Source organism: Lissotriton vulgaris, chromosome 5 (assembly GCF_964263255.1).
Source record: "Lissotriton vulgaris chromosome 5, aLisVul1.2, whole genome shotgun sequence".
NCBI lineage: Eukaryota > Metazoa > Chordata > Amphibia > Caudata > Salamandridae > Lissotriton > Lissotriton vulgaris.
This window is the reverse complement of record NC_141693.1, coordinates 1,688,443,706-1,688,456,279: the sequence shown is the minus strand read 5'-3', so window position 1 is coordinate 1,688,456,279 and position 12,574 is coordinate 1,688,443,706. Positions and strand designations below refer to the sequence as shown.

The 12,574-nt window shown below is 47.3% G+C and overlaps 1 protein-coding gene across 2 annotated transcripts in view; it reads left to right on the top strand.

The window, feature by feature from the left end:
- TLK2 (tousled like kinase 2) overlaps window positions 1-10,652 on the top strand; it is a 1,405,344-nt gene extending 1,394,692 nt beyond the window's left edge. For both annotated transcript variants that reach the window (XM_086923830.1, XM_086923831.1), the window contains one exon: window positions 9,526-10,652. In XM_086923830.1, the coding sequence (XP_086779956.1) occupies window positions 9,526-9,699 (174 nt within the window). In that variant the 3' untranslated portion in view covers window positions 9,700-10,652. The remainder of the gene's footprint in view (window positions 1-9,525) is intronic.
- The last annotated feature ends 1,922 nt before the right edge of the window (window positions 10,653-12,574 follow it).

Here is a 12,574-nt window from a genome sequence, read left to right as displayed (position 1 = left end):
CAGCTAGATTCATCAACGAAAAATGGGCTCGAAAAGGGCCAGATTCTGAGAATCTGGCCCTTTGCGAGTGCAATTTTTGCATTTGGGATTCATCATCCCAAATGCAAAATTCGCTATTAAAGAATTCGCACATTTGCGAGGAATTGTATTTAAGGAATCTCTATTTGAGATTCCTTAAATGCAATTCATGAACTATTTTAAAATTGCGAATTCGCAATTTTGGGCCGCTATTTACCGCGAGGTCAAACCTCGTGGTAAATAGCGAAAACTTAGAAAAATGCATTTAAATGCATTTTTCTAAGTTGCATGTTACACACACACATGTCCTTTGGACATGTGTGTGCGCAACACCAATGTAGATAACATTTCAGGGGTGCTACCAGGGTGTCATTTAGACACCCCTGGCACCCTTGAAATCGCTTCCTTATTTGCGATTAGCAAATTGCTAATCGCAAATAAGGAAGAACTCCCCATTCATTCCTATGGGCCTTTAGGACCATAGGAATGAATGGGGAGTTATTTCTTTTTTGCGATTAGCAATTTGTTAATCGCAAATAAGGAATCGCAATTTATTTAGCGATTCCTACATGAATCCCGTTTTGCAAGTCCTTAATAGCGATTCCTTAATAATCGCTATTAAGGAATCGCAAAACGGCACTATGATGAATCTAGCTGATAGTGGTGTAAATGGGTAATGAGCAATACATTTTATTTCGTGGTTTAGGAACTTGTTTACGATGTAGTTGTTTGGCATTGCTCGTTGTTTAGCCTGCGTAGTTAAGGAATTTGTGATTAAGGCAGTAGTTGTTCAATCATACATCATACTAGGTGTACACCTTGTACGTTTGTGGCAATTTCAAACTAATCACCTGTGAGGTACGGCCAAGTCCTGGATCCCACCACGAAGCATCAATGTGAGGAAGTGTGATTTATTATATGTGTGGTTGTGAGACTTCGCTGTGCAATAAACTCACATCCTGATTTGTGTCTAGTCAGGCTCATTTTTCAACCCCTAGCTCAACCCTCAGTAGCTGTGACTAAGAGCAGTTAGGATTCAACAAAGGAACGCATGTAAAGCATTTACACAGCACCAAAACAATTGGAGAAGAAAGAAACAGGACTCCCAAGAAGTCCGACACCAATTTATTATCATAGACAAAATTATATGTATGAATTTATTGACACCAAAATGAACAAGCATTTACAATGCAATGGTCTCTGCATTATTAAAGGGAGAGCTATTGGCATTGCTCATGACTTTTTTTTTTTTAAATCATAAATAAATGGCATTGTCATTTACATTGCCAATATCTTAATCGTTAAATAAATGGCATTGTCATTTACAATGCCAATAGCGTAATCGCTCACGAATGCAGGACCTATTGCATTTACACCCACACAACCACACCAAAGCCACACACACATACAGAGCCACCCACACAGAGCCCCCCCCACACACACAGAACCCCCCACACACAGAGAGCCCCCTCACACACATACAGAGCCCCCCCCACACACACAGAGCCACACACACACACACAGAGCCACACACAAACAGAGCCACACACACACAGAGCCCCCCCCACACACACACAGAGCCACACACACACACACACAGAGCCCTACACACACACAGAGCCCCACACACACACAGAGCCCCACACACACACAGAGCCCCACACACACACAGAGCCCCACACACACACACAGAGCCCCACACACACACACACACCCAGAGCCACACACACACACCCAGAGCCACACACACCCAGAGCCACACACACACACACACACCCAGAGCCACACACTCACCCAGAGCCGCACACACACACACCCAGAGCCACACACACACACACCCAGAGCCACACACACACACACCCAGAGCCACACACACCCAGAGCCACAAACACACACACACACCCAGAGCCACACACACACACACACACACACCCAGAGCCACATACACACACAGGAGAGCAAGCACAGCGAGTGGGCAGGGAAGGAAGCACAGCGAGGGGGCAAGGAAACGAGCACATCCAGGGGGCTGTGCCCGGACTGACCTGTGTGCGACCTCAGATGAGCCTTCAGGTGTGAGGACTTGCCGTACACCTTGCCGCAGCCTGGGTTGGGGCACTTGTGCTTCTTCTGGGGCATCTCCGGGTCACTCCGGTCCCTTCTATACCTGGTGTTGAGTCCTTCTGGGTGCCCTGCGCCGGTAACGGGGAGGTTGCATCTGTCCGCCGGGCTCCCCTCCCCCAGCCGGGCCGGGGCTGTGCTGGTTCAGGTCTGCCAGGCCACGTCCAGCAGGGAGGCATTGTCCCCAGCAGCCTCTCCCGAGGGCAGGGCGAAGGGATTCCCAGGTCTGGGAACTGAGGGCGGTAGGAGGATAACTCTGGGGAGGGCGTGCATCGGCGCTGCTGATGTGAATTTATTGTGTGCCCAACTCAGTGCTCCAAGGGGAGAGTGAGCCTGCACCTCCGTGACCTTGCGGGAGGCATATCGGTGTTCCGAAGTGCCCACACAGCAGAAAGAAGACGAGACCTGCAGCCGATAAAGGGAGCAGACATGGGGGCGGCTTCGGAGGAGGCGACGGAAGCTCCATGGAGGGAGTGGGGGAGGGGGAAAAAGGACCGGGAGAGGAGAGTAGGGCGCGGAGCCGTGCTGGTGGGAAGGGGTATCTTTCCAGGTCTGGGAACTGAGGGCGGCGGGAGGATAACTCTAGGGAGGGCGTGCATAGGTGCAGGGGGGATTGGCGCTGCAGGAGTCCTGGTCGGTCGGTTTCAATGGAGGCACCCCTTTGCCAATCATGGTGTCGGGGAACAAAGGCAGGACTCCCCCTCCCCCCACTGCCGCAGGCAGAAAATCCTTGTATGTGGCAGAATGACAGTCCGGCCAGTGCACAAGACAGGTTGGCCGTGGGGCAACGACACGCTCTTTCCATTACAGAGGAAGAGGGTTGTTGATTTGCCTCAAACAGTGTCGTAGGCGTTAAACAAAGAATTGGAAATGCACGCCTCTCATGTCGCTTTAAGTGTTGAGAAGGTTTGTTTACTGTCACTGGGAAAATCGAGAGAGACCCCTTAGCACACATGGGGAATAGGGCACTATCAATGGGAAAATCGAGAGAGACCCCTTAGCTGATTTTACTTGTTTATTGTCACTGCAGATGTTCACGGCACAGCTGCCTGTGGGGGATTATCACGTGACACTTTCCCTCGTTGAATTTCCAAAGGAAACTGCCCACTTTAGGAACACGCTTACGGTCGGACGCATTTACCGAATGTAAAACTTGTATGAAACCCATGGTACAATTAAAATAAGATATCCGCTATTCAGTGGGAGCGGGGGTGTCGTGCGGCAGCCCCTCTCGTTGTAAAATTCAAATGTAGGTATTCGACTGAAACTTGAATGGGGGGGAAGGGGGGGCTCTATCCACGCATTTTCCTTTCTTCTCACTCCGTTCTCTCTTCTCTGTATCACGTTTTCTTCCTCCTCTCTGTCTCCCTGTTTCTGCTGCTTCTTTCCATTTCCTCTCCTCCTCCCACAGATAAATGATTTATATTATTTCAAAAGTTAGTGGCGCATTTGGAAATATAAGTATAACTTTCAAGTGTGCTTCGTTTTGCAGGCTGACTTGACCTATGTTTAAAAACCGGAACATGTGTTGAACATTTTAAAAAGCTTCAGGCACCGTGAGAGTCCTCTGAAAACCAGGACGTCTGTCACCCTACCCCTTACCATCCCTTACCCCTAGTCTAGTGTACCATGGCCTTTTCAGTTTGTCGCCCTGTCACGGTCAGAGCTATGAACATGCAGCAAGTGCTATGACACCGCGTCCGAGGAGGTTGAAAGCCCAATGTGCCCCATTGTTGTATTATCTTACTATCAAACCATGGGATTGGTAGGCGGAGTTCCTCGCTTGCAGGGGTCCTGGTGGGAGCGCTATCCTTTCTTAACCTCAAGTCTAGGTTCTGAAATACATTCATTGCTGGGGTGCAGAGGGGCCTCAGACCCTCTGGCCCGGTGCCACTGCACTTGCTGTATGACTGATCGCTGCCCCACCCTTCACTCGGTTTCTCAGGGACTCGCTCCCCCCTTCTGTGCAACGTTCTCACAATCTGTCTTGTCCATTTCCTTGTCGTTTTTGGGTTCTTCTTAACTCACTATAGACCCCCACCTCCCACCGCTCTCTTTCGCACTCTTGCTTTTCTCCAGCTAGCATCTTGGTCTTGGACGTGTCTCTCCACTCCAAAGCCGCTCTGCCTCATTGTCCGTTCCCCGTCCTGTATCTCACCCTGTCCCCTATCCCCCACTCTATCCTTTACTCCATCTTCCTGCCCCTCACCCCCTGTTCTTCGGGCTGCCCCACGCATGTAAAGGGCCAGGCGGCGAGAGAGTGGCTGGGGTGAAGGAGTGCCAGGGTGGGGAGACGTCAGTCACATCTCCCGAGTGAGGAAGGCCACGGCCGCGTGGCCGGGTCCCAAAGTACACAAAGAAAAGCGGAGACGTTATATACAAACATCAGTGCATATCATTTACAGTTACTGTTATCCAATTGGGCAATCAGCCTCCAAATCCAATGTCTCTTGTCTTTTCAGACCACTTTTGTTCAATCCAAATAGAAACGTATAGAGGTGATCAGTACAAAAGTTTATTTATTCCTTTTCTTATCACAGCCGACCCCCGTTTCGCCCCCAATGGGCTTTTTCAAGGCTGTAGATTATATACAAAGAGAATTCCATTCAAATTCATGTTTTATGGTCCACCCAAGATTTTCTATTTAACAATTTATATAAACCCAATTTGTGACTGATAATATCATGCAAACTCATGTATCACCGTATTTGTGAGCCTCCAGTTCATCTAATAACACTCACCAAGCAAATTATTTCTCCCAACTATGTGGCACTTCTTCCAACACTGTCAAATTTCTTTAAAAGAATATGCGGCACTGTTCCTTCAAGCTTTTCTCCTTGGTATGCGACACCTGAATATTTCTTTATTTCTCAGAGAATCCACACCGTATTGATCTAGTGCTGTGTCTTCATCTATTTAGGAGCCTTGATAAGTTCCATCGCCAATCCGTCTGCTTTTGCTACCAGCCCGATGTGCTCTCCCGGTGATACATGCGTTTGCATGATATTATCAGTCACAAATTGGGTTTTCAGTGAAGGTGGTCGCACAGGAGGATTGCCCTTAAGGCATATGCTCAAAGTAGAATTACTAGAGCAAGGAGTGAGAGTTTTCTAATGCACTGGGTACGTTTTCAAATCATGTATGTGGTGATGTGGTGGATCCCCACTGAAACCAGGAAGACCGTCACCCAAGCACTCGTCACCAGCCGACTGGACTACGGGAACGCCCTCTACGCCGGAATCACAGCCAAACTCCAGAGAAGACTACAACGCATCCAGAACGCCTCCGCACGACTCATCCTGGACATCCCCCGACACAGCCACATCACCGGACACCTGAGAGAACTGCACTGGCTCCCCGTCAGCAAGAGAATCACGTTCAGACTCCTCACCCACGCACACAAGGCTCTACACGACCTGGGCCCCAAGTACCTCAACAACCGTATGACCTTCTACACGCCCACGCGCCAGCTACGATCAACCAGCCACGCACTCGCCACTGTACCACGCATCCGCAGAGCCACCGCCGGAGGAAGATCCTTCTCCTACCTGGCAGCCAAGACTTGGAACTCCCTCCCCATTCCCCTTCGACGTACCCAAGAACATCTCTCCTTCAGGAAGCAACTCAAGACCTGGCTGTTCGAGCAGTGACACACCCCTCTCCCCCAGCGCCTTGAGACCCTCCCGGGTGAGTAGCTCGCTATATAAATGCCGTGATTGATTGATTGATTGATTGATTTTACAGTGACACCTTTTTGTTATATTTATATAATTTGTTAAATAGAAAATCTTGGGTGGACCATAAAACATGAATTTGAATGGAATTCTCTTTGTATATAATCTACAGCCTTGAAAAAGCCCATTGGGGGCGAAACGCGCGTCTGCTGTGATAAGAAAAGGAATAAATAAAGAAACTTTTGTACTGATCACCTCTATACGTTTCTATTTGGATTGAACAAAAGTGGTCTGAAAAGACAAGAGACATTGGATTTGGAGGCTGATTGCCCAATTGGATAACAGTAACTGTAAATGATGTGCACTGATGTTTGTATATAATGTATACATGACAAACTGCTTTATCTTGGGTAGGCAGGTTGTTGTAGGTTAGTGCTCAAGGTGGATGAGCACTTCATCATAAGCTGCACTCTATAACTCAGGTGAATGGTTTTGAATACCAAAAAATAACACCGAGGAGACTATTACGATGTGCTGATCATTTAGCAAATCCACCACAATAGCGGAGACGTGTCTGGAGCCCGCAGCCCGACGGAAGAGCACACACGCTGCAGGGCCTCACTCACTCACTCAGTCTGGGCGTCTCTCTCTCATGCTGGGTTTGTCTCGGTTTCTTTTGGTGAATGTCCTAGGACGGGTCAGATACCCGCACAGCTAAGAGTGCTGCGGGGTGTCCGTTTGTATGTACTGCTCTGCCCCAGTGGGTAGGAGTGCGCCCACCCTGTGTCTTTGTTTCGAGACAAGTTAATGTGGCTGTCTCAGGACGGTCGTGAGTGTCTCAGGAATGTGGAGTGCCTTTAGGTGGGAGTGTGGTGTGCCTCAGGAGGGAGTGGGGGGGGCGAGAGTGTGCCTCACGGGATGAGGCAGCGTGCCAGGGTAAGGGGGCTCAGGAGGGTGTCTCAGGAGGGTGTCTCAGGGGGGATGCGAGAGTGAGTGTGCCTCAGGGGGGTGCGAGAGCGTGCCGGGGGGAGGGGGCTCAGCCAGGAAGGTGTCTCAGGGGGTGCGAGAGTGAGTGTGTCTCAGCTGGGTGAGAATACCTCAGGGACAGCATTCTTCAGTGAGGTAGGAGTGCGTGCTTCACGGAGTGCCAGTCGGTACCCGGAATGCGAGTGTCGTCTCAGCAAGTTGAGTGAGTACTTCACGGACACCATGACAAGACCGGGATAAACCTATACTTACTGAGACAGACATCTCGCATGCTGCGTCTGTCTCTCGGACACACTGCAGTCTCTCGCGTCCCTCGCCCTCACTGTCACTCACCTGGGACAGCCGGAGGCTGGAGCGCGAGCCCGTCCTCTGGAACAGAGACTGCCACTTCTTCATGGCGAGACGGCGAACCCTGGTGATGGGGACACCCCAGCGCACAACCCTGGGACAAGCTCTCAAGACTCCCCCCACTGCCGCAGGCAGAAAATCCGTGTACATAGTCAGAGCCAGTGAGGCTGTTCCTGCCAACAACCCCAAAATACGAAAAATGGCGGCCACAAGCTTCCGAAATTTTCGAAATCGGAGGCGTGTTTTGACGTTCTGAGTGACGGATGACGTCACAGTCGAAAGAACGCAAAAAAACACGCCCCCGAATCCGAAAGACGGGGCTTTATTGGAGTGACTCCCTTCTCCGCCAATGGCTGGCCTCCGTTTAGGAAGCCAGCCAATGGAGGAAAAATGGAGGAGAGAGGCAGGTTCAAGCCCCCATACTCCAAAACATTCAATCTCCTCCCGGAGACTGCGCAAGCGCAGCCTACAGTCCTCGACCTAAAAAGGTGGGTTCTAGAGATACAATTACTTGAAGAAAGAGTAAATCACAACTTTGCACTTAACCATGAAAAATCATTGGAAAATTCAACACATTTGACACTTTGAACAATTGTCAGCAAAACTTTTGTTAAAGTTGAATGTGGTCACTTTCGGTTACCTTGGACAACCAGCTCTGGCAGGGAGCTGATCATGGGTACTAATAAAGTCCTTAAGAACAGTTACCTTTAAGAAGAAGCAACCTCTAGTCCGATTTCAGTGTTATTTGCAACTTGCAATTGACTTCTATGGACTTGTCCTAATGCAAGGGATGCTTAGGATGCTGTGTGGTTTATGGGGAAGACTGCTCCTCGCTCCTGATAGGGTGTCTTTTGCCACAGAGGTCGGTGTGTCTCAAAACCTCAGTAAACATTCAGTCACCACTTGACTACTGGTCTCCGTACACAGTGAAACCAGTGGCTCACTTCTCTTGGCAAAAGCTCTCGTTCTGGGCAACCAAACTACACTCCGAAGACTCTCCCGTGTCCAGCAGACTTGGGTACAACTTATGAGCGTCGAGTCTCTGTCTCCCAGGCTGCGCTGCGGCGAGGAACGATTGAGCGGTGATCTAGGCCAAGCAGGCTTCCACACCTTTGGTGACCCTGTGTTGCAAACAGGAAGTCAGCCAACTAACTGACTCTTGGAGTCTCTGCTTCTGGCTGGGCTCGCAAGGGTGGCTTCTTTTCGGGCACCATAGCACAGTCACAGTCCAATATTTGCTCAGTCAATCAAAGAAGACTTGTATAGCAAAGCTAATCACCTGTGAGGGTACCCAGGCACTGAGGATCTTGCTGTGGAGGCTCAGTTGAACAGCCCAAGGAGCAGCATTTGCAGTCCAACTTCAGTCTGGTGCAGTGTTGGTGCAGCCTTATCGTTGCCAGGTCCAAGGTCAGCAGGGCAGTCCTCCTTCGGTACTCTTCTCCAATCATGGTGTGATCTGGGGGCCATGGCAGGCTAGGAGTCCAGCTTTCGCGTTGTCACACTTGTGGCATCACAACTAATGCTGCAATCCACAAGAGACACTTTAACTTACAAGCCCTATTTAACCTGCCACTGTGTACTAGGGACTTACAAGTAAATCAAGTTATGCCAATTGGGGGTAAACCGAATAAACATGCATCTTTTTAAGGGTCAGAGCACATATGCAGAGTTCTGATTAGCGGGCTCAGGCCATTTCAGTCACCACACCAGTGCCTTGTTGTCGAAATGGTGCAACATGTGGGGGAGGACCTGCAAAAAGTGTTTCCTCATATTGAGTAGTTTACCAAAATCTCTAAATAAACAAATGTAGCTTTGTGATTATGGTTGCCAAGCACCGCATAAGAATTTGTTGGGGGTTAAGCAGAAAGCCTACCAGGATAGGTTGGGCAGCCAGCATGAGAGAAAGACGACGTGGCATGGCGAAAGATATGAAACTTATGGAGGTCAGAGCCGATGAGAAGGAGGCGCAGGACTTAGAGGAATGGGCAAAAATTATGACTTCAATGAATGATACAATACCTCAAGATAACAGTGAATACAGTGGATGACACCACACGACAAGGGATATTGGTATCAAAATTTATTAATACACACCGGGGTAGAGAAAGGTCCTGGAAGAGCCAGTCCCGTTCTGTGGGGAGAGCAGCTGCCTTTAGGAAATTGACACTGGTTAATAACGTGAGAAGATAATGGAGTTGTTAGTCCTGTAAACTTGTAAAATCTAAAGTGAGTATGGTCAATGATCCAGTTCCCTTATTTATGCATCACAAGACTGTAAATACATTGCTTGTTCTCTTTGCAATTGCCTAAAAAGAAAAAAACATAAAGTTGTTAAAAAATCCAGCATAAGTTTATCCACATACCTTCTCTTTTTCTCTAGGCATTTATTCGACGTTGCCTGGCCTACCGGAAAGAGGACCGAATAGACGTCCAACTGTTGGCCTGTGATCCCTACTTGCTGCCTCACATCCGTAAATCTGTATCCACCAGCATCCCTCCTGGGGCAGCTATTGCCTCAACTTCTGGCTCGTCCAATAATAGCCTTTCAAACTGACATTATGTGTGAGACACTTGACGGGCCAAATGAAAACTTTTAAAAACCTGACAAGAAAAAAGGAAACCCCATTTAGAAAAATAAAGCACTCGGAGACCAGAAGAATCCATATGGTTTTGGAGGAACCTGTATACCAGGCTGCTTAAGTGTCTTGCTCTGTTTCTGAGTCGTCGGGCATGGCTGCATCGGATTGGGCAAGCTCAAAGCCCGTTGGCAACAGAGGCAGATCCAAAGGATGACTATGGCATCAGGGCTTAATGATGTGGTCCTGTGAATTGCCATAACAGACGTCCCTTCCAAGCAAGGAGTGAGGGAGGGAAGAGACGTGGGCTGCACATATTGTAAAGTTCAGAACTAAATGCAAATGCGGCGCGTTTCTGTGAAAAGCACGTGCTTTGAACGAAGATGACTGACTTCAAACAGCAGTGAAAAACTGAACTAGACTGGGCTCGCCCCGTGTCGATATTTAAACTGGTTTCTTTTTTCCCTTTTACTAAAGTTTAGATAACATCTCCTGGATGGCGGGCGGGGGAGGGATAGGACGAAGAAAAAAAAACTTGAAGCACAAGGGTTGAGCTAGGAGGCAGTTTTGACTCTGTACCCTTAAGTAAAACAAGTTGATGCCACCTATTGATGGCGATAGTTAGTGTTTTTACCCTGTATTAATTTCAGAACATATAAAAGTGAGAGGTAGGTAAACATTGAAGAAAAATGTCCTCCTCCTCACTTTTTTTTGTAAAAGTGAAACCCATATTAGCAGGTACGCATGGAGAAGAAATGGTTCTGCACAGTAATGCAAGCTCGTGGATTCGTTCTTCCCTGCCAAGGAGCTGCGGTCGTTGGGCTTGGATGCCGTCCCTGTAAGCAACAGATTTGTTCCTTTAGGATTATGATACGGTTGTCCTTATTTATTTGAAGTTGTTAACATTATAATAAAAAGTCCTTGGCTCCTACATCGCTGTTCAGTCAAGCATGTCTGTAATTCATCGATTTACTTGACAGCGAAGGAGCGGCTGAAAATGAAATGTATACACACGACGCATAATCCGTGTTAAATATTTCATTTTAAGAAATAATAATTGTTCCCTTTGTTAGGGAATGGTGATGTTGGGTTGTTAAGGCTGCATTACAGTCGGCCGCGTCGCTTAAAGGCTGTAAGTAAATAACCTTTCATGGGGATTCAAAGGAAAGGAGCATGTGTTGTAAAAATGCTTCCGCCACAGGGGAGAGGATAGCACCATCTCTCAACCTGAGAAATAAATCTGTCTGACAGGAAGAGCGCTTTGATGAGAAAGAAGCCATACCTCCTCCCCAGCATAAAACTCCCTTCCTCAGCTACATATGTCCTGGCATGGCGTTGAAAAGAGGGCCTGCAGTAGAATAACATGTGGCAGCCAGATTAAAATGGGATTCTTTTTTAAAGTAACATTAAAATAGCGTGTAATATTGCAGATGCACAAGTGCAGTTATCTGTCTGTAAATGATAAGCACGTTTTGGGGCTCGTACGCTAAAATATTTTCACTAATTTGAGGCCAGTAGAGCCGCTGTGTTTTAGATGAACGCTAGACCCCCACCCCCCAGTGATGAGGTGTTTCTACATTATTGATAGGGCAATGAGCTCCTCAAATGAAAAGGCAGTCACCAAGGGGGAGAGTTTGTTGTCATAGGGTTTGCTACACTGCAAGTGTGAGGTATCTACATTGTTTCCACTTCACTAATTTGTCATCAATCAGCAGCAGCTCAGCATTTTCATGGTAGAAAGAGTGATGACTGCACTTGAATTTCGTATTACACCTTGAGTGCATGAATCTGCCACGAAGTACCAATGCTAAGCTACCAGTTTACAAACCTGTTTATGGGATCATGATTTTTTTTTCCTGCCTCTCTCATGCTGTAACTCTGTCCCTCTGCTATAGACACGTGTGAAAAAAGAGCGTGCTAGCGTGCCATGAGTGCTGATATATGAAGCTAATTGCTTGGGTCAGTTTTCTTGCAGTAAAACTTTGTGTTGCACTGTAACCTTCAGTTTATAAGTTGCAAGGGTAGTTTTAAGACCATGATGAAAAAATTAGTGATTCGTTTTTGGACAACACTCACATTTCTGTAGTAGGCTCTTCTAAATATAGTCAATTAGATTAAGAACAGCGAAAATACTGGCTATCTGTATACCTTAAACCAACGCACCGATGGGAACTCCCAACTCACACAGGGATAGCGCTGTTCAGTGCATGACTGGAAGATTTCTTGCATCATGGAACTAGTGTGTAAACTTGGATTGGTTTTACTAATTCATTATGCTATGCAGATACACACATTTCTTTATAAAGAGCTCTGTGTAGTTCCTTCACATCTGTTGTTTTCCAATATTCCTGTAGTGTTCCTCTGCTTTCCAGTCCTCACTTTTGAAATTATGCATAACCTGTTGCAAAAGAAATGCCTGTTGCTTGCTGAGGTGTAGAAAATATTTGTCCTAGTTTATTTTTGATTGAATGCCACGGTAAGAATTGAAGGAGCACCATCAAAATCCAAACTCAGCTAAACTTTCCAGTTGATTTTTGAGACTATTGCATCAAAAGTCTCAAAACTGGGCACCGTCTCTAGGGAACGCACTTTGCAAACCTGACCAAGTATGGAATAATCTCATCAGTGTGGTCCATACGTTCACCTAGTTGTAATTTCACTCATGACATCTAGCAAGCCCTTAGTCAGTTTTATTAACATTTTCTTTGGTTAAGCCTCTTATGACCTGGATTTGTATTGCCCCTTCCATTATTAAAAACATTCGGCTGTATTTGAACTGCAGCATTGAATGTGTAGTAGTATGGATGGATTTCTGTGTTGAATGTCTAGTATCCAGCTATAAACCACTACTGT